Here is a 21,297-nt window from a genome sequence, read left to right on the forward strand (position 1 = left end):
ACTGTTGTTCCAGAGTTAATAAACAACCAGTCAGGATGTGTTAAGGAGGGAGGCTCCAGTGGGCAGTGGGGCACAGAAAAACAATGTCAATGTAAACCCATTAATAGACACAAAATGGTTTAAGTTGTGATGCTGGCATGTCTCAAATAACATTTTTCATATGATATGTGATCTGACGGCTCCCATTCTACTAGATTACCTATCAGATAAAACGACTCCCTCGATATTTGACTGTGATTACACCCATATCACTTTCTCGGATTAGAAGCTTTTATGTGACTTGAGCTGCAATTTGCAAAGTAATTACAGATTATATCATTTACTCTGTATGGTGTTGGGGAAAAAAACTTAAGTTAAATGAGGAATGTTCATAAACACAGAAAATACAGGCATTTGTGTATAAGACCAACTTATGACCTCTAAATTACACAGATCACAGGTGTCTGGTACATAGCATTACTGCTACAGTGATACCACCATTACTTATTGAGAAGGTTGCCTACCTCAATAAAGAATTTCTTATTATCTCGTATCCTGTGCACGTGCTGCTCTTCTGCATGATGACTGTCAAGGTGTTATGTCCCCACCTAAAGGTAATCTAAGGAACTGAGTGAAAGTCTTGTGTGTGAGTTTGAAGCCCACATGACAAAATGCTGAACTGATAGGCAGGATAATCATATAAACATGGAGCAGCATTTTAATCAGAGTCAATTATAGAGATTGGTAGTATTCAGTGATACATTAGGCACAAGTGGATATGATTAGACATGTGAAATTAGTGGAATTCACAAGAGACGGTATTCACCCGATTACACCATCATATCCATACAATTTTTAATCAAGAATTATTAGATTGAGTACAAATTAATTCAGTTGTGTATTATTCACTGCAAATAGAGTTTCATCTTTAACAACAGATTTACATAATGCAAAGACAAATGTACAGTAATGTGTGCTTCAATAATTTTAAAGTGGCTAAAACTATTAAATAAAGTGACAAGTTAGAATAAAAATTTACATGAATTCAGAAAGTTTTTTCTTCACTTTCTCTTCAACGTTTGCATAGTATTTCATTTGGACAAGCAGTGCTTTGGCAGCGTGAAGTTCTCCTGATAATTAAAAAAAAGAAAGAGTGCAAAAGGAAGTTCAATTAATGACTCAGCGACTTAAAGAAAGGCATCAGCATAGATTACAAAACAAAGGAATGAGTGGGAGGAAGAGAAAATGTTTTAATGCAACAGCTGAATATAATACCTTGACGAAGGGCAGTGTCTATCTGTTCTGTCAAGTCTGTCAGTTTTCCTGCATGCGAGGAGGAGATAACTTTTAGCTCTGCACGTTAACATGACATGACACATATGGTGCTTTTAATTCAAAGAAACACACTTGCCTCTGAGAGTAACTGTTCGACTTGAAGTGAAACAAACTCATCCGAAAAATGATATTATGGTATCACAGTTTGATGTGCTTTGTACAGTATGCACTGTAAGACTCTCATTGATCGTCAAACAGGACTGTACCATTTGAAGATTGTCAATGTTACAGAGGGTGAACCTATTTTGTGATCACTGGTTAACATTATCACAAGAATGCACCAATCTTTCAGAGCACAGTGGAAATTGCATAAATGAGTTTATCTCTGTAACAATTAAGTGAAATCTCATTACTGATTGGGCATTAGCCTCTTTTTATAATCTGTAGTTATCTTTCTCTATAGCAGCCTTCATCATTAGCGGTTGTTCTCACTCTGAATTCACCTGGCCCACATGCATAACTACAGCATGAGTTTATTTGGTTGAATTGTACACAGATGCACCAGCTGCTCTCCTGACAAAGTAGCTGCTCGAGGAGTGCCGGCTGTAATATTAAACTGCACTTGCTGTTACCATGGCAACACCAGGTGTCACCCAATCAGAGATAGCTGAAATCGTAAGGATTACAACTTTAACCTTTGAAACAAAGCAGGTTGATAAGCAGTTCAGCCATAAAGTGACTTTCAATTTTTATATTGTTTCATTTTGATAATTTTTCAGTTTTGCAGAGGTCAAACTAAGCATTCAAATGTCACAAACATCTCAAATAACTGCACATTTGGTGTGTCAGCATCAATTAAACAGGCACACTTGCTCATCCATCCATACTAACTTATGACAAAAAGTCAGCTAAGCTCACTCAACTGGAGTTTCACTCAATGAACTGAATTGACGTATTTGTTTACCTTTTGTGTCTTGGCCAATTTGATTGGCTTCCTCTGGAGTCTGTGCTTCATGAAGGGCTTCATTAATCTCCATAAGCTTTATCAGAAACTCTGATTCAGTCCCAGACTCTGTGCCGTCTTCTATATGCATCCCCTGCAGTTTGAGCTGAAACACAGGATGGAAGTTTAGCAAGTTTCAACTGCTGCTTACATTCATATCTCTACTTTTGAATGTAAGAGGGTGCAGATGTTTCTCTTCAACATGCAATCAGACAGATATAGCTTTCATCTATGAAAAATTAGAAGTTAGGTGTGGGAAACTCACCATATAAACACCACGACTCAAAGGCTTAAGCAAAGTCTTGTATGCTTTGTTCACCAGAGCAGACTGGCTTTCTGAATACTCCTGCTCTTTCTGCAAAAGAGGGTTCTGTTAAGTTTGTTTTTAATTATGGCAAGATACAGTGCATATCCATTCATTAAAACAAGGAAGAATAATCTGTATTATGGTCATCTTTTACTAACATACTGTGCATATGGAAGAATATTCGCATTATCCAGAGTTACACATCAAACTGTCACGAAAGGGAATTACATCTGGTAATTTTACAACACGCCATCTGAAACCATATCACTGTCAATATTTTAAACACCAAATCCTTGGTGATACTGTCAACTGGGTGTATAACATACAGTTACTCTTTTGTAGTCGAGCAGTTTGGTACCCTTCAAGGAATGCAGGTGTAAGTTTGACACAGCAGATATGTGGAAGCAAGATGGGAAGGAAAATATCTTGGAAACGGTTGGCAGATTCGAGTACGTTTTGCAGCTATCAGGTCTGTCAGCTCTGGTGAAAATCAATAGTCTCAATCTCTGGCCCATGGGCCCATTGTGTGCAGCTGTTTCTGTAATAACAACCACTGCAATAGGTGTCTGCCTTGTAGCCTTGTATAAGTAATGAGTTTTCTATATATGAGGTTTTCCCCTGAGGCTGGGAGATGTCTAATTAAGAAAAAATGGCCAGAGGTGCTGATAAATAAAACAGAGACAGTACAATATTTGACAGGTTGTGTGTGAAAAACCATTTAGGCTACCTTTCCTCTCTCACATTCTGCTGAATATGCATTTAGCTTTCATATCATAACAACATTAACCATTGTTCTTTTCCACTTGCGTGTACAGAATAAATTTCATAGAAATGAACACACCAACCACCCCTCCTTGTATTCATAATGCTTATTCTTCATAACTATTTTAATGATTCACAAGGGTAAAAGAGGATAATATGAAAGTTTGGTCAATAACTTATAAACACATTCAACCTTAAATGACTCAGAGGCATTAGAATAAGTATTATTTCTTTTTGTGACATTTTTTAAAGCTAGACTAGTTAAAAGAGATTTATGCAAAGCACAGGCCTACATGCTTCATCATTCTAACTGTGCTTTGGGCTGAGTGTGATTTATCAAGTACCTCAAACCTATTTTCCCACACAAAATTCAGGTGTTAGATAAGTACACTTGTGTGCCTATAAGAAGTGATGCATCAAAAGGAAAGGGGAAGAGAAGATCGAATTTAATTCCTAAACCACAGTGACTGGGTGCTCCATCCAAAGACAAGTGGACCAAATAAAATTAGACCTCTTTCCTCTTTTCTCTACTGAAGTATAAACCATCACCATGAATTTGCTATGTGGATTTTACTGATCACAAGCTATATAATTTCTTCAAGGTGTTAAGACTTTTAGTCCTGAGTATGGGTCAAGCTCCCAAAACACTACATCCTACATCTGCATTTCCATCCATCCATCCATCCATCTTCTATACCCGCTTTTTCCTGAAAGCCAGGGTCACGGGGATCTGCTGGAGCCTATCCCAGCTCTCTCTCGGGTGGAAGGCAGGGGTACACCCTGGACAGGTCACCAGTCCATCACAGGGTGCATTTCACATTTTGTATTTTACAAATCAACTATTATCCCTGCTGGTGGTAGACACCAATGTCTTTGAATTCCAGTCCCTAGTTTATAACACAGACATTCAGTTATAAATTTCTGGTCTCATGAGCTGAAATAACCCAGATGACATCACTATGACGCAGAATACATTGCACAACAATTTCTTTATGCACTCCTCACAACTTGTAGTTAACCTTTATGTGTTATATCTGTGTCCTTTCAAAATCACAACTCAGGTTTGGGGTAGTTACAAATCCATTGTCTGTTCTATTGTGTTCTTATCACTTGCCTTTTATAAACAAAACAATTATCAATATTTAAAAAAAAAAAACAATGAGCTGGTTTATACTTGAACTTAAGGTTTTTAACCTTGCTTCTCTTTCATCCCTTCAGATTTTAGAGTTGGAGAGCAGTGTTTTGTAATAAACCCTTTCCACAGTAGACTCCTTGTTATCTCATATTTTAAAAAGCCAGAGTGCAATTAATTCCTTTAATCAAGGTAAACCAATTCGTTGTTTGCTTATTAGCTTAACAAACAAAGCTACCTGATTAGGTCCTAATTTTTTACTGTCTTATAACGAATCCATCTTTCAACTTCGCCCAGAGTCGTTGCTATGGTCAAATCACAATGAATCATACTAACAAAACCAAAATGCACAGTCAAGTGACCTAATGGGGATAAAGGGTCAGACCTAATTCCCTGTGTCACGTTGCTGCTAATAGATAGGAAAGCCTCCACTGGCTCATAGAGCATCTCCCTCAGCTGAGCTGTAATCACATTACCCTTGCATCCCCTTGCCTACCATAGACTTCTGGCTGAAGTTGTCTGGATGCAGAGACCTCTGGAGCTGCAAGTATCTTTTCTGCAGCTTTTGTATGTCCAGTGTGAATGTGTAGTCACTGAAAAAAAGGCAACACATGGAATATTTACTAACAGGCAGACATAATAAATCAAATGTTGACATTAATAAGATACTGAGTAACAGCTAATTGGAAAGACGAGACACTCACCAATCCATGATTTTGAAGTAGGATGTCCCTTCCTCAGAGGGCTGGACCACTTTGCATGACATGCAGAAGAATGCAGGCGTTTTGTCTATGGGTTGTTTGCACTTCCAGCAGTTCAGTTTGACTTGGCCTGTACAGTAACCCCTGGGCACATTTGCATTATTGCTGTAACAAATTAGCTCCCTTGTCTTACTCCGTGGTCTGAGGGTCATGTTGCTGTGCCATATGTCCTTGCTGGGGAAATGTGCCAAACATGTAACAGTCTTGTAAACAGGCAGTGGCTCCGTCATCAGCCAGTTTAAGTGCAGCACAGCCCGGGACGAGCGCACAATCCGAGAGTTCACTGACAGCATGTCCGATATTAACATATACTCTCTGGTGTAGTGTAGTCAATAAAGATATTAAACCATCTTGTGTCAAACATGAACAGCTTTCTTTTTTGAACACCAGAGGAAGAAGGGAGTTCTTCTTCTTCTACGCTTGTTAAAAGCATCACACTGCCACCGCTCGGTGTGGCAGATAACCGCTTGTCACTGAAGCGCTAAAAAAAACAACAACAAAAAACAGCAGCCAGCAAACTCAGAACTGAGCTGTTAGCAGCAAACGTCATATGTTAGCGGCTGTTGATGTGAAAGTAACGTTGAATTTAATCGCAGCACATCTGGCGCAGTAAGTTGAACACCCGAGCTAGTTTGAACGCGTTAGCAGTGTATCGCGTCCAAATAACAGACAGAGCCGGTGGTCAGTGTTAGCTCGATTAGCTCACTTGCTAAACGCAGCCTAGCTGACTTTGTATTATAGAAGAAGATGTTGTATCTGTTATGATTGGTGCTAATACGTAGCGTATGGCCAGATGTCATGACACATCGTCACATAATTTAATAGTATACAGCTTTACCTTTATGTCGAGAAGCGTGATCAGCTGCTTAGCCTGTCAACAAAGGCGCCTCATGCTAACTGTACGCGCGGTGAGAGAGTGGTAACTAACTTAATTCCCTTTAAATTATTTTATGAATCTGGCAACACAGATTGTACCTGGATATAATCACACCGCCCTTAATTATACGGAAGATCTGTAAAGTGGTATTGTTTATACGTAGCTTGGATGAGTAATAAAACTGTTATCTTCAAGTAAGTTGTGTTAGAAACAGCTGGAACTGTTGTCTTTTTCAGATCTATTCAACTCCATGGCGATGAAAGGGGCAGTGGTCCATGAGGACTTTTCCATGCACAGAGAGTGGCTGGTCCACCACGGACATCATCAGGCACTGGAGCACAGATAACACCTCCGACTTGGTATTTCATCTACTCAGTGTACTTGTTGCTGCTCACTCACCCAGTTCAGGCTACTGCACTGGAGTAGTTGTTCTGAGTGCAAAGGTTTTTCTGAACTGTGGCCAGTCAGAATATGGTTATTTGGCCAAAGATCAGACTAGGCGCCTTGACTCCTCACTTTTATAATTTCCTAACAAAGTACAAGCTGTGATGAATGCCAGCTTTTGGTTCTTATTGTGTATGTGTGGGTGTGTGTTTTGGGGGCGGTCGGGGAGCAAAAGGTGACTAGTTGGAGACAGCAGTGTCTATAAGGTAAACAGGATCTCCTTCTGAAGGGCGAGGGAGGTGCTTCTCAAGGCCCCCACAGACAATAGTCTGGGTATTATTAACGGAAATGGCTAAGAATAGAGAGCAGGAGACCAAGGTGGCTCCTCTGGCGGTTATGTTGTTTGGGTTAGACAAGCCAAAACGGAACATCATCTTTTGAGGAGTGACTCCTCAAGCTTACATGTTGGGTGTGTCACACTCGCACAAGGCTAGAGGTTGATTTCGATGGCTTTATCTGGCACTGATGTGCAGCTTTGCAGAAGCAGTACTTGCGGATTGACTGTTTGTGTGTGGAGTAATTGCACTTTGCAGTTTGGACTTGTAAGTAGAACTGTTTTTCAAGTGCATTAAGCTCATTTTATCCGTCCTTATATACAGATTGTATTGTTCGTGTGAGTGACGAGGCATTAGAGGTGCTCCGTCACCTCTTTGATAGGTAATATTAAGAAGAGGAACCCACGACAATGTGTATGCTATTTGGTTATATTTCATACAACAGCTTACAGTAATGACTAGGTCTTACTGCCTGTGCGCCAGGTATAGATGTGGCTGTATGGTTGCATGGATTTATTCTTCATTGAAGGGATAAAATCCTATATTACAGTACATGTAATTATTTTTTCAGTGTCATATACATTCCTTTCTGTTTTGATAACTTTAAAGTATCACTAGTTAAACTTAGATTATGTGTCAGGATTGAGATCAGCAGGAAATAATAGCAATTTATATATTCCAACTAATTAGGCTGATTGATGTTAATTTGCTCATTTATTACGTTTATAGTCTGCATAGACTTCTAAGGTCAACCATTAATTTTTCACTTCAATTTTGTACAGACTAAATCAAAAAGCAGTCAAATTAAGTTTAGCATTATAGTTTGCTGCTTTTCCATTTGGTCTCGACATTTGAAATTCCACTTATTTGGAAGCAAGATTATTTGTGCCTCTTTACTAATGGCTGAAGCAATAAATGGTAGTTCACCCAGTGGAGTCATTCAAGCAAATCTTTGTCACACCAGTTGGGAATCTGTATTTCATTACGTCTGGCAGCCTTCAAATTAAGCCTGAAATGTTCTGACATATAAATGTATTAGTTAGTGTTGTAGTATTGATTTGTCAGTTTGGTATTGTGTTGTGGTTCAGCTAAAGCCTGTTCAGTCCTTAATGGAACACCAGTGTATATAGTTTTTCAGTATATGGCTCTACTATGACTATTACCCAAATCATCTTGTTTTTTACAGATAAACCATGATCCCCATCACTGAGCTGCGGTACTTTGTGGACACACAGCCAGCCTACCGCATCCTGAAACCATGGTGGGATGTGTTCACCGACTACATCTCCATTGTTATGCTTATGATTGCAGTGTTTGGAGGAACACTGCAGGTTACCCAGGACAAGATGATCTGCCTGCCCTGCAAATGGGTGGTCAATGAGACCTGCAAGAAGAACTTCAATTCCACTTTCTCCACATCAGTGTTGTTGGAGCCCAAAGGGATTCAGTATGATCTGGATCGCCACCAATACAACTATGTGGATGCTGTGTGCTATGAGAACAAATTGCATTGGTTTGCCAAGTATTTCCCATACCTAGTATTACTTCACACACTTATTTTCCTAGCTTGCAGCAACTTTTGGTTTAAGTTTCCGCGGACTAGCTCCAAACTAGAGCACTTTGTGTCCATCTTGTTGAAATGCTTTGATTCTCCATGGACAACTAGGGCTCTGTCAGAGACAGTGGTTGAAGAGAGTGACCCAAAACCAATAAGGCTAAATGGCTCAATGGACCACAAGGAGTCTGTCATTAGTGAGGATGTTGAAGCGAGTGTTCCAATGCTCCAAAGGACAAAGACACGCTTTGAGCAGGGCATTGTAGACAGGACAGAAACAGGTGTATTGGACAAGAAAGAAGGTGAACAGGCAAAGGCTCTGTTCGAAAAAGTGAAAAAGTTCCGTATACATGTTGAAGAAGGAGACATTGTGTACAAACTCTACATCCGCCAGACTATCATCAAAGTCATCAAGTTTATTTTGATAATCTGCTACACAGGTTATTATGTACGCGATATTAAATTCAGTGTAGACTGTTCAGTGAATATAGAAAATCTAACAGGTTACAGTGTTTATCGTTGTGCTCACCCATTGGCTACACTTTTTAAAATCTTAGCCTGTTTCTACATTAGCTTAGTGATGGTGTATGGTTTGATCTGTATGTACACGCTGTGCTGGATGCTTCGGCGCTCTCTGAAGAAGTACTCCTTTGAGTCGATACGGGAAGAGAGCAGCTACAGTGACATACCTGATGTGAAGAATGACTTTGCATTCATGTTGCACATGATAGATCAGTATGACCCACTGTACTCCAAACGCTTTGCTGTGTTCCTTTCAGAAGTAAGCGAAAATAAGCTGAGGCAGCTCAACCTCAACAATGAGTGGACACTGGACAAGCTCAGGCAGAGGATAACTAAGAACTCTCAGGAGAAGTTGGAGTTGCATCTTTTCATGCTGAGTGGTATTCCAGACACAGTGTTTGACCTGATGGAGCTGGAGGTTCTTAAACTGGAGCTTATCCCAGATGTCACTATTCCCCCAATCATCGCCCAGCTGGTCAACCTGCGGGAAATGTGGCTTTATCACACCCCGGCCAAAATTGAAGCTCCAGCATTGGCTTTTTTGCGTGAAAACTTGAAGTCTCTGCACATTAAGTTCACTGACATCAAGGAGATTCCCTTATGGATCTACAGTTTGAAGAATCTTAGTGAGCTTCATCTAACAGGGAATCTCAGTGCTGAGAACAACCGCTATATTGTCATCGATGGGCTTCGCGAGCTCAAGAGGCTCAAAGTTCTTCGTCTGAAGAGCAATCTTACCAAGCTACCTCAGGTGGTGACTGATGTGGGCATGCACCTCCAGAAGCTTTCAATCAATAATGAAGGCACCAAGCTGATGGTGCTGAACAGCCTGAAGAAGATGGTGAATCTCGCAGAACTGGAGCTCATTCGCTGTGATCTAGAACGCATACCGCACTCAATCTTCAGCTTGCACAATTTGCAAGAGATTGATTTGAAGGACAACAACCTGAAGACCATTGAGGAGATCATCAGCTTCCAGCACCTACATCGGCTGGTTTGCCTTAAGCTCTGGTATAACCAGATTGCCTACATTCCCATCCAGATTGGCACACTGATCAATCTGGAGAAGCTGTACCTGAACAGAAACAAGATTGAGAAGATCCCCAGCCAATTGTTTTATTGCCGCAAGTTGCGCTTCCTTGACCTCAGTCATAACAACCTGACCCATATTCCAACAGACATTGGCTTCATCCAGAATCTTCAGTACCTGGCAGTGACAGCCAACAGGGTAGGAGCTTCAGTATCACATTTATTAAACTAATTAAAACTTTGGTTATATATTCAATTGCGTTTATTCTTTGGATTGTTTCCAACAAATTGTCTGCAGCTTTGTAATCACTCTCCTTTCTCTGCCTTCACAACCCGCTCCCATTGCTAAATTACAGATTGAGAGTCTTCCTAATGAGCTGTTCCAGTGCAAGAAGCTTCGCACTTTGAACCTGGGGAACAATTGCCTGCAGTCTCTGCCATCGCGGTTTGGAGAACTGACCGCGTTAACGCAGCTGGAGCTGAGAGGAAACCGTCTCGAGTGTCTGCCTGTGGAGCTGGGTGAGTGCCGACAACTGAAGAGAACCGGCCTCGTGGTGGAGGAAGACCTTTTCAACACCTTACCCACGGAAATTAAAGAACAATTGTGGAAAGTTGATAAAGAACAACCTTGAAAAGGTCAGTGGCTTTAAGTGAAAACAGATATTTGCTAACTTTCCCCTGGCACAGCAGACTTGCTGTAGTGTACTGTCAGTAAAGTTGTGTACTAAGAGTTGCTGCCGGTTTGGCAAAACCAAAATACTGATTGTAGTAGGTTTGATTGCTCTCTCTGTCTTAACTGTCTACTTGATTTTTTAAAAAAAATCCTTTTACAAACAACTCCCCAGGCCTTTCCATTATAACCCAGTAATGACGGTATGTAGCAGAGCTACTGTGAGCAGCAGAGGCATTACATTTTATGTTTCTTGGCTATGGCGGCCAGCTTTGCTAAAACCAGAGTTAGAACAAGGTTTCCACTGGTGACAATTACTAAAAACACCAGCATGTTCTTTGAGGATTGAATGCATAACTGAAAATAATTTTTAAAAACTCTGGTTAAAATAATTTGACTAGTATTTTTTATTCCTGTGCATAGAAATTGTCAAAGGAAGGAATTTCTTCAGCTACCTTTATACAAGACTGTACTAAGGATAAAGAATGGAGATTCTTAGGTCCCTAGTGTCTGAGAAGGTGTTATGTAAGGGGAGGGGGCAGTGATTGAAGATACTATGTTAGTAGAGTAAGTATTGTAGAGGTGGAGATACAAGTACAACATGTGGTATTAAACTAGAGTTCAGTCCTTTCATGGAGCCAGTTTGGCAGAGTGGAGAAGCTGCTGGCCTCTTTGGGGGGAAAGATGTATACTGTGTTGGACCTAAAGTAGGTAGCTTGAACAAAAGCAATTATTATGCTGAATGTTGCTCAGTGGGCATGCATAACAAAACATCAGCCCCATGCAATTATGTGAGTAGTATCAGGAAACAAGTACCTAAACTTTACTGCCGGTATACCATTCAGTGGGAATTGAGTAAAATCCTTGACATTCATGGCATGTTTTATAGCTGTAATGAATTACACAGAGCAAAATGAACAAAGGGGAAATGGAGAAAATACGGAGATTGTTTTGAATGAGCTGAGTCATGTATTTCATGATTTCAAATGAAGTTTATACAGGATGAAACAACATTATCACTTAAGTGGACCCCCAGATGCTGTATTGTCCCGCTCAGACACAGAAGGCTACTCAAAACACGAGAATGCTGTCATAGATGTGAAGTAATCACTGGTCTACCTGTGTGCCCTGAATATCATGTCTGACAACAAGAAGTGTTTTTACCTTGACAAAGTAGTAATTAAATTAAATACTGTGCATTGCTCAGCATAAATGCTGTTCACCAGTGTGTGAGATTACAGCCATTTGTGTTACAGAATTTGTGTTTTCATGTGAAAGAACAATGCAATAAGGTCAAAATGAATTCTAAAACTTCATTGTAGTAAAATTAACAGTTTACCGTTTACTTTGAAAAGATTAATAGCACATTCCATTTAATTTAAATTAAAATATGTAATTCCTTCAAATTCATTTATCAGTGAAAAGAATTTTATGAGGCATTTTTATAAAAAGCCATTTCAGGTGAGTTGCCTTAACTTTTGTTACATTTTTATTGTGCTGTTTTTGTTGTGGCATCAAATGATGACACTTGTGTTCAGGTTTTGTGGTAGATTGTTTTTCTTTTAAGCTGCACTAGACTGCCCTGGGCTAATCATAAGTTCTGTTTATTTTATATTTTGCTCTAATGTTTCATTTCGTCAATTCCTCTGGGTTTTTCACAAATGATCATACTTGACAGCAATAATCAAGAAACACAATGAATTACAAATTATTTGGAAAAAAAAAATGGAAATCTAACTTGCAATGTAATACTAATTTTGACTTACTAAATTGGATTCATTAGTTAAAACTGACATCACCCTCACAGTAAGGGGAGTCCTGGGTTCACAACCCGTAGTTAATAAATGCATTTGTCCTTATTTTTTTTTATTTTCCCTGTCATAATTGGGATTTCACACTTTTCAGAGCATCTAATTGTTGTCATTTATTTCTCTGGTGTGGTTATTATAGAGAAAAGCCTAATACATTTTGCCTGAGAGAGGCATTACTGCACAGTGCTAAAAATGAAACAGTACACATAACAGGGGTTCTTGTGTTTACCCCGAGGAAAAAAAACATCAGTTTATGTTTTAATAAACCTGAGTGCAAAGAAGACTTGGACAGTAGCAATATACAATATAGTAACTGGGTTAAAAAGCAGAAGAATAGCTTCTGCTATGTACATATATTGAAGTAAAATGTCTAATTATGCTATATTGTGCAATATTGCCTTTATTTTAAAAATGCAAAAATAGTGATGTAGGTTTTGAATGTGCATGGGCATTATTTTTATCAGATTCATTTAACTGTTAGAGATTGCTTTTTCATTTAGGTAAATCCAAATAATGGTATCCTACTTAATAAATACAATGCATGTTTTGTATGTTTACCAACATGAAAAAGTTCAACTACATAACTGTCAGTCATGGAGTTAGATTCCTTTTTTTTTTTTTTTAACTCAGATAAATTAAATTTGGTCCTTTTCTTGGAGGTCCCAGCCAAAGCATTTTAAATGACATCCAGAAACCCAGCACCTGTTTAGTATTTCACAGATTAAGACAATCAATTATCTAAATTAGTGACATCCAAAAGCCTAATGTCAAATGTTAAGTATTGCAGTGTGTACCACAAATAAATGGTCACATTAAAAATAACAATGTGTAGATTGCTAGTATAGTGGAATCATATTTGGATACGGTTTTTGTTGCACAGTCATTATTAATCTTTTCGTTCTTTGTATTTTCACTTGTATATTTGCATTTTGACAGCTATCATTATTGCAGAATAACTAAATTTCTCAGGAAAACCAGCTAGTATTTTTTGAGTTGATGGCCAATTTTTTTTATTACACCTGTTTTTTTAATTAATTTAAGCAGTTGTTATAACCTTTTATATGCATTTCTATACATTTTTATTTTTTGGTTTGGTGTATTTAATATTGACTGCTGGTTTAAAACAAGATGTGTTTGTGTTGTTAAAGAAACCACTTGGTTTTTGTCTGGGACCATATATTAATTGAGCTGAAGCATGTCAGAAACACTGTGTCTTGGCACAGGTGAAGTGTTTGTATGGGTGTTATCTGTGTGTGTATGTTTTCATGATGGCACTTGGGTACAAAATCATTTTTAATGTTCCCTAACTCAACTCTAATTGTAGGCGATTTATTGTTTTTTGCCAACTTTTCATTAAAATGGAACTCACAGTGTTGACATGAATGATACGACAATAAGTATTCAGTTTGAGCATGTCTCACTGTCTCTTGTACATCATCCACTGAAGTAAAAAATAAATAAATGTGGTTGACCAAATCTGTCTTTGTTTCTGCTTGATAATTGTCAAACATTGTAAATGTGTAAATTACTAATTTGAGATCATGTTTAGATGTTTGGTAGCTGCCAAGATGCCATATGAGATATGACCTATTGTAATGTTTTTCAGAAAGTTGAGTAGGTCAATGTGTAATTGGGGATTGGCTGTGAGGCAACAGCTCAATGTAGACGCCACAAACATACATTAATAGCTCAAGAGATTTACGCAGAATAATAGAGACAGACGCTAATAACAGTTTCGCGTTACCGTGTACGTGTGTGTCTGTGTATGTATTCATTTGAAATGACGGCATTATTTTGCGGAACTTTTCATACCCGAGTAACTGCACAGAGCCGGACGTGTTTCTCCGATACACTTGTTCACAGACGCAACGTTTGAAATGGTGAGGAACGGTAAACTGATATCAAAGTAAAAAGTTATGTAACTTAAAAAGTTATTGTCTCGTAACGCGGCTAATTTAGGTAGGAGTCCGTCAGTTAACTGCGCCTTTGTAACGTCGTCATTTGCTCGTGTTTGCTGTCTTTGTATTGGGCTAAGCTAAGCTAGGCTAAACTAAGCTATGCGGCTTTTAAGCAGTGGACGTTAGAATGTTTTTATTATTAATAACTGTTTCCTCTGTACACTCTGCAGGCTGTCACCCTTCATACAGATCTGGGAGATATTAAAATTGAACTGTTCTGTGAGCGCACACCGAAAACATGTGAGGTGAGAGACAAGATTCTTTGAAAGTGAATCTCTCACGTTTTATTTTGACATCCCTCCAGGTTTGAACTGTGGCTCTGTAAAGCCAGTGTCCACCACATCCTGTTGTTACTTGGTTTTATTCTCGTTTTAGACGCTAAACTGATTTTAACAATGACACTGATTTTCAAATGTTGGATAAGGAAAGTCATGCTACACTATAACACGACTCTGTTTATTTTACAGAACTTTTTAGCTTTGTGTGCCAGCGGGTTCTACTACGGTTGCAAGTTCCACAGAAATATTAAAGGCTTCATAGTCCAAACTGGAGATCCTACAGGTACTGGACTCTTGTTGTGACTGATCAGTGCTTACAATCTAAGATTTCACCTTCTCACTAGCTGTTGTTTGCCTTCCTGCAGGCACAGGCAAGGGAGGAACAAGTATATGGGGGCGCAAATTTGAAGATGAGTTCAGTGAACACTTAAAAGTGAGACCCTCCTTTAGTTGGTTTAACCTAATTAGTTTTGCTTTTAGCATTTTTATATTTGTGTTTTTGTACTTTATTTTATTTCAGCATAATGTGAGAGGAGTGGTCTCAATGGCAAACAATGGGCCCAACACAAATGGCTCCCAGTTTTTCTTCACATACGGCAAACAGCCCCATCTGGACATGAAGTACACAGCATTTGGAAAGTACGTTCATTTTATATCAGGAAACGTGTTCATGGAAATAACAATGAAAACAGAAGAAACATGCTGTGAAATTTGTTGGGACTATATGAGACTGTGCTTGACAGTCACTGATTCATTAAATGTAATAATTATAGTTTCATAGGGATTTTTCATTCAGACCTTAAGTAACAATAACATTACATCTACATGACCTCAGCTAATTTTAGGTTTTAACATGACATCTCTGTTTTCAACATGTAGGATTATTGATGGACTGGAAACACTGGACGAACTGGAGAAGCTGCCTGTGAATGAAAAGACTTTCCGACCACTGACTGAAACACGGATTAAAGACATCACCATTCATGCCAACCCTTTTGCTGGATAGATGACTTTCTCCTCAGACAGGCCTTTCTCATAAATGTGGACTCTGATTTGTCCAATAAGACAGTTGGTATATGCACATGTATGGTGCCTTGTCAAAGGCCAGAGAAAGCCCCCAGACACCAACGATGGGCAGCATCCTGACTCTGGAGCTGTAAAGTGCTCAGGTTTTTCTAACAGCATTCTCTAATTACATGAGGAATAATGTTACTGGGATGAAAAATACCTTCTTGTTCAAACAGCTATGTAAGAATTGTTTGTATCCTGTTTGTGTCTGACTTTGTACAGTATTGACATTTAGGGGTTTCCTGTAAATAAATTTACAAATTCTGTACGATTTTTTTATCGATATGAAAACACTTTCTGTGTGTACATTTTATTTTCAAATGTCTCCACACAAAAACCAGCGTGATTGGACGGCCAGAACAGCGGCTGAATATTTTGGACTACAAATGTGCGCACTTGTTGTGTAGAATTGCGTCATCAGACGTGGACAATTCATGCAGCCAGTTAGTGCAAACTTCATACGAACAGAAACAAAACCATGTCCTCAGACGATGCATTTAAAGTAGGTTCGCTGCCTTAAATATATTTAATCGTTAATTATTTTCTACCTGCTTTGATACTTGTCGAACACGAGCTAAACTAATGTGTTTACGGTAGAGTCGTGTGTGAACACCGGCTTGGCGGGGCCCTGTGTGTGTGTTTCAGGTGACTTCCCTGAAGGGAAAGGTGGCCCTGATAACAGGAGCCAGCTCAGGCATCGGGGCAGGTACGAGCGTCCTGTTCGCCAGGCTCGGGGCCCTGCTGGCCCTGAACGGCCGCGACGTGGAAAAGCTGAACAAAACAGCCAAACGGTGCACGGACTGTGGAGCTGCTGAGGTACCGACCGGCACACGGAGCTGGACACTAACGTGTAACGAGCACAGACATGCCCACGCTGTCGCAAACTGTATTTGAATAGTTTAAGTGGAGTTTGGCGTAGCGTCCTGTTAATAGAGCCGCATATAAGCAAAGTGTAGTAACTGAGGCTCAGCTGTTTGATGGCACATGGGTTCGAAACCATTTAAAGAGATGGATATGACAAAGCGTAAAACAGTTTACAAAAATGCTTAATCAAATGTTGTGTGTGCATTACGGTGCAGCCCTTGCTTGTCCCAGGAGACCTGACTGATGAGGAGATGGTGAAGAAGACAGTGGCGAAAACCATTGGTCACTACGGACGGCTGGATGTCCTGGTTAACAGTGCTGGTATCCTGGCCATGGGCAGCATCGAGACAACGGACCTGGCTCAGTACGACAAGGTCATGAACATTAATGTCAGGTAGGATGTCGAAGACTGGACGGACTGTGAAGTCAAATGTAAGGTGATAATGGCCGTGTTACATTTTGACTTGAGTTATGTGACATAAAAGGAAATATGATATATGGCATGTTTATAGGATCAATTAGTCAGAGTTCATATTCTGATTAAGCATATTGTTTATATTCATTCTGTAAGAGAATTAGTCCATTTTAAAAATCAAAAAGCTCAGGCAGCATGTGTTTGGATTCTTAGCTAAATCTAGATGTGACTGTGTTGGGCAGTGGAGCATGACTGGACATCACTTTCAGACTCATAGATTGTTTTTTATGGCTATACTGTCCTTTTGAATGGTATTAGGAAATGTTATTTAGGACATGTAATCTAATGTAGGGCTGGCCACTGCATTTATTCCTGCGTTAAATTCATTTGTGCTGTAAACAAAGCTGAACATCAAAACAAAAGTACACTCTAGAAAGACGGAGTGTACATTGCTGACCCACAGATTTCATTGAGGACATCAGGCCACACTGTCATAAATCCACAAACATTAGACCAATGGCACCATTCACCGGCCCCCTAATCTAAATGTAACAGGATTAATGTGTGGGACTAGGTGTGATACTGCTGTTATCACACTGGTGAATCCCATCACAGCTGTTAGGGTGCAGTTGTCCTTTACAGCCTTGAGAAGACTGATGGCAGTATCTAGTCCCCAACTTAATATTTTGTGTGCAGGTGTATTTTCAGTAATTTAACTCAGTACTCTAGTGTGTCCACTAATCTTGTGCTTCATATTCCAGATCTGTATACCACCTGACCCAACTGTGTGTCCCTCACCTGATCAAGACCAAAGGATCCATTGTTAACGTGTCCAGTGTCAATGGACAGAGATCAGTGGGTATTAATTCAGCTGGACAAGTTTTTAGTAGCACCTTCATATGAAGTGTCTTTATTGCTATGGGAACTGTGAATTTTCTCTGTAGTTCCCTGGTGTGCTGGCTTATTGCATGTCCAAATCTGCTGTTGACCAGTTCACACGCTGCATAGCACTTGGTGAGTTGAGCCACGATATCCATATATATTGAGCACTGTAAAAATTCACAATGGCACATCAGCACAGAAAAGCATACAACTGCTCTTTGTTTCAGAGTTGGCATCAAAACAAGTTAGAGTGAACTCTGTCTGGTACGTGCAATTTCACTGTAACAACTTCACACAAAACAATTCAATTTCTCATTTGATAATGCAGATTGTGAGAAATTGCCATTGCCACAATCTCTATCAGTTGTTTCTTGAATTTAGTATTTCTGATATTTTGCTGCTTCTGTCTTTAGTCCAGGTGTGATCATCACTGATGTCCACAGGAGAGCAGGACTAGATGAGGAGCAGTATGCTCAGGTAACACATCGGAGACTATTACATGTCACCAATGAAAACAAATTCACATTGTCCATGTCATTTTAAACAGAAATCATCCAAAACCATCCCCTGAACTGCTGTTTCTTCTTCTGCCTGCTTGCAAATAAATCTAAAAATATTTACCTTTTAATGTCCCTCTCATCTATGTTTGGTCCTTTTCACCATCAGTTTCTTGCAAAGTGTAAGCAGACCCATGCCCTGGGTCGACCAGGCGAGGTGGAGGAAGTGGCCCACAGCATCGCCTTCCTGGCATCTGACGCTGCCAGCTTCATTACTGGAGTCAACCTACCAATTGATGGAGGTCGCCATGCCATGTGCCCAAGATGAGACTGTATTTTGTAGCATTCAACACTCTGTCAATATAGTGCTATGAACCATCAAGTCTGCCTGTGTTTTTTATTTTTTAATTGAAAGGCTGCAGTTGACAGATTCCCCTAGAAATTGAAAAAAAAAACAAGGCATTACTTTAAGAACACAGTTTTTCTCCATGTCTACAACACTATTAGCTGTCAGGACTCAACGGTTTCAGGTGCAACATGAACAAATGGAAGCTAAAGTGCACGGTCACAAGTAAGCACTTTAAATTTATTAGTATCGGATTTTTCTTTGGGGGAAAAACTGAGCTGCTTGTCAACACTGGTTTCAGACATTTATTGATTCACCTGTTGAGTCAGACTTCATTCACACAGCATAAAATATCTGTACAGATCAAACGCTGTTAGCTCATGTACTGTGGTATTTTAATTTTGTGTATGAGAAATCCTCTGAGTTTATCAGTTGGTAGGTCCAACCATAATTGCAGCATGTTTTGTATACACCAGTGAATAATAAGGCTGGTAATGTCCTTAAATACCCTTGATTGTCTAGGACATTTAAATTATTTTTAAAAACTTAGGCATTGTAAAATCTGTGATACTGAAAAGACATGACTTGGTTTTGAACTGGATGCTAGTCAGAATTTAAACAGAATCCACTGTAGATGATAAAGGCTGTATAATTACACATTTTCAATTTACCAAATAAAAAATACTAACTATTGTCAGGCTCATAGAAAGAATATTGAAAATGTTAAACTACCTTAAAATATAATTTAATGAATTTGGCCTGTATGTATTTTACAATCTTCCCTTTTTTGTAAGCAGACATTGCTTTGCTGAGCGCTGACGAGTTTATTGTACAAGTGTCAACTGTTGCAGCACCAGGTGTCACCTCTGTGTCATCCCAGATTATACCAGGTAACATCTTGTTGCTATGAGATGAGAGGTGAAGTACGAGGTAGCATCTTGACACACTTTTCACTGTTCCCACTGTGGAAATTTTGGCTCCACCTTGAAACTGAAAGCACCACACAGCAGTTGTTAGTGTGAAGATATTTGTATAAATTAAACATAGGGTCTCTCAGCACTGGACAGTTAAAAGAGGCTCAAAAAGACTCACCTAAGCCCCTCTCAGACATTCACTCTTTTCCCTTAATCTGATGGTTTCTGAACGTGTTGGCTTCATGCCTAAATGGTCACTTACAAGTTGTTACTGAGTTGGATCTGGCAATATGTATGTGTTATTTTCACCATGGCAGAGGTCTGCAGTCACATAACTGACATGGAGGATTACAATGTACTGACTTCTAGGAAGTGATGTTCTAAAAAGCTGCAACCTAATCCTAGACATACTTTGGAAGCGGTCAGTTTGACTGCAATGAAGAATTGTTTTGATGGGCTAGAACAAAAAAAAAAAAAAAACCCACAAAAATGTCAGAAGAAAATTCTCACATTTGCTGTGGTGTAGCAAAGTATGGCAAGTTATCTCATGCGTACTGTGGTTTTCTCTGCCACGATCATGGGTATGTCTGAATGAAGGCGTGAGTAACACTAATGCATAAGTGAGCTATAGCTGAAGGACAGCATGTTGGCGCTTTAACAGACTAGTGAAGCCAGCAATGTTACGTGTTCCATGTCTGAAAAGGGCTGTAGAGACAGTAGACCTATGTGTCTGAGGCATACTGTTTACCTGAATAAGTGATGTCGATACTGTATATGCCTAAAGGCTGTGGAACAATAACTATTGCACTTTATATATTACAATATACAGTACATATATATAAATAGTAAAATAGGAGTTATTCCATTTGCAGATATAACTGTTCCATATTTCTGTACAGAACTCTATTGAAAAACGTCTTAGGCTTTTGCAAAATTGAGTATCGAACCGTGAAGAAAATATGGTACAACATGGTCCGAGAGATGACATAAACGACACACTGATATTACTTTCTTCCAAAAAGAGGCATCCAAGTCTTGTGCCACGTAAACAAGTCTCTAAAAATGAGCTTGTTTTCCATAGGCTAATTAGTGACAGATGTCTTGTCTCTGCATTTCCAATGGTCCTTCATTCTCTGGTGCCCCCCTCCTGTTTCTGCAGTCCAAGCATATATTGTGGAGAGAAAAAAAGCAGTCTGGTCTGAAAACCGTATAAGCATCAGTCTCCCTCATCCACCCCCCTCCGTGTAGTCAACTCCTTTAAGAAGTATTCCTGGCCCCTCCACGGAGCTATAAGAAGCACACGGGCCCAACCTCAAGGTGATAGCGTGCGCCAGGTTCTGTGGTCGGTAGGTTGTACACTTCCACTATGGGCAGTAAGTTTGGGTCCTGGGTTTGGAAGATAAAGTGGGTCTGATGCCAGCGGCCATCTTTGATCTGAAATTAAAGGTTATGACACATCGTGTGATTATGTGGAAGGCAAAATAAAATCAAAGATTCGGTTCTCTCACTAACCTCTAGTTAAATCCAGCTGTGCAGATAGTTTAGTTTTTTTGCCGCAGGTTTTCACAAGATCAGTCAGATTTCTGCCAGGAACTTTGTTTTTGGTGCACAATGCATTGAGAATTTATACTTAATAATTCAACAACATTGTGTCTTTAAACAAACAATGCCCC

At 39.5% G+C, this 21,297-nt stretch overlaps 5 protein-coding genes across 9 annotated transcripts in view; 3 read left to right on the forward strand and 2 right to left on the reverse strand.

Annotated features, from left to right (window-relative positions):
• Positions 1-394: 394 nt before the first annotated feature.
• Positions 395-5,623, reverse strand: hscb (HscB mitochondrial iron-sulfur cluster cochaperone). Its single transcript, XM_026322686.1, has 6 exons — positions 5,163-5,623; positions 4,955-5,051; positions 2,523-2,612; positions 2,219-2,363; positions 1,255-1,302; positions 395-1,109 (listed from the first exon to the last, which is right to left on the reverse strand). The coding sequence occupies exons 1-6, from the start codon at positions 5,525-5,527 to the stop codon at positions 1,015-1,017; spliced, it is 840 nt and encodes a 279-aa protein (XP_026178471.1). The 5' UTR covers positions 5,528-5,623; the 3' UTR covers positions 395-1,014.
• Positions 5,624-5,686: 63 nt separating this feature from the next.
• Positions 5,687-11,938, forward strand: lrrc8ab (leucine rich repeat containing 8 VRAC subunit Ab). Of its 2 annotated transcripts, XM_026321646.1 has the most exons (4): positions 5,687-5,828; positions 6,333-6,455; positions 8,002-10,120; positions 10,278-11,938. In XM_026321646.1, exons 3-4 carry the CDS (start codon positions 8,009-8,011, stop codon positions 10,551-10,553), a joined length of 2,388 nt encoding a protein of 795 aa, XP_026177431.1. In that variant the 5' UTR covers positions 5,687-5,828; positions 6,333-6,455; positions 8,002-8,008; the 3' UTR covers positions 10,554-11,938. The 2 variants fall into 2 exon arrangements, with proteins under 2 accessions (XP_026177431.1, XP_026177432.1); XM_026321647.2 differs by lacking the exons at positions 5,687-5,828; positions 6,333-6,455 and adding an exon at positions 6,556-7,082.
• A 2,265-nt stretch (positions 11,939-14,203) lies between these two features.
• Positions 14,204-15,985, forward strand: ppil3 (peptidylprolyl isomerase (cyclophilin)-like 3). The gene is made up of 6 exons (XM_026321047.1): positions 14,204-14,282; positions 14,531-14,605; positions 14,828-14,921; positions 15,004-15,071; positions 15,159-15,277; positions 15,518-15,985. The coding sequence occupies exons 1-6, from the start codon at positions 14,280-14,282 to the stop codon at positions 15,642-15,644; spliced, it is 486 nt and encodes a 161-aa protein (XP_026176832.1). The 5' UTR covers positions 14,204-14,279; the 3' UTR covers positions 15,645-15,985.
• A 105-nt stretch (positions 15,986-16,090) lies between these two features.
• On the forward strand, positions 16,091-18,746 carry LOC113138527 (3-oxoacyl-[acyl-carrier-protein] reductase FabG). The gene is made up of 8 exons (XM_026321053.1): positions 16,091-16,208; positions 16,352-16,522; positions 16,786-16,964; positions 17,747-17,840; positions 17,930-17,999; positions 18,095-18,131; positions 18,281-18,344; positions 18,534-18,746. Exons 1-8 carry the CDS (start codon positions 16,185-16,187, stop codon positions 18,690-18,692), a joined length of 798 nt encoding a protein of 265 aa, XP_026176838.1. The 5' UTR covers positions 16,091-16,184; the 3' UTR covers positions 18,693-18,746.
• Positions 18,747-18,954: 208 nt separating this feature from the next.
• Positions 18,955-21,297, reverse strand: part of col27a1b (collagen, type XXVII, alpha 1b) — a 56,355-nt gene continuing 54,012 nt past the window's right edge. For 2 of the 4 annotated variants that reach the window (XM_026321049.2, XM_026321048.2), the window contains exon 61: positions 18,955-21,058. In XM_026321049.2, coding sequence (XP_026176834.1) covers positions 20,912-21,058 — 147 coding nt within the window. In that variant the 3' untranslated portion in view covers positions 18,955-20,911. The remainder of the gene's footprint in view (positions 21,059-21,297) is intronic. The other 2 variants (XM_026321052.2, XM_026321050.2) reach the window with 1 other exon arrangement.

The sequence above is a fragment of the Mastacembelus armatus genome, chromosome 9 (genome assembly GCF_900324485.2).
Source record: "Mastacembelus armatus chromosome 9, fMasArm1.2, whole genome shotgun sequence".
NCBI classification, from domain to species: domain Eukaryota; kingdom Metazoa; phylum Chordata; class Actinopteri; order Synbranchiformes; family Mastacembelidae; genus Mastacembelus; species Mastacembelus armatus.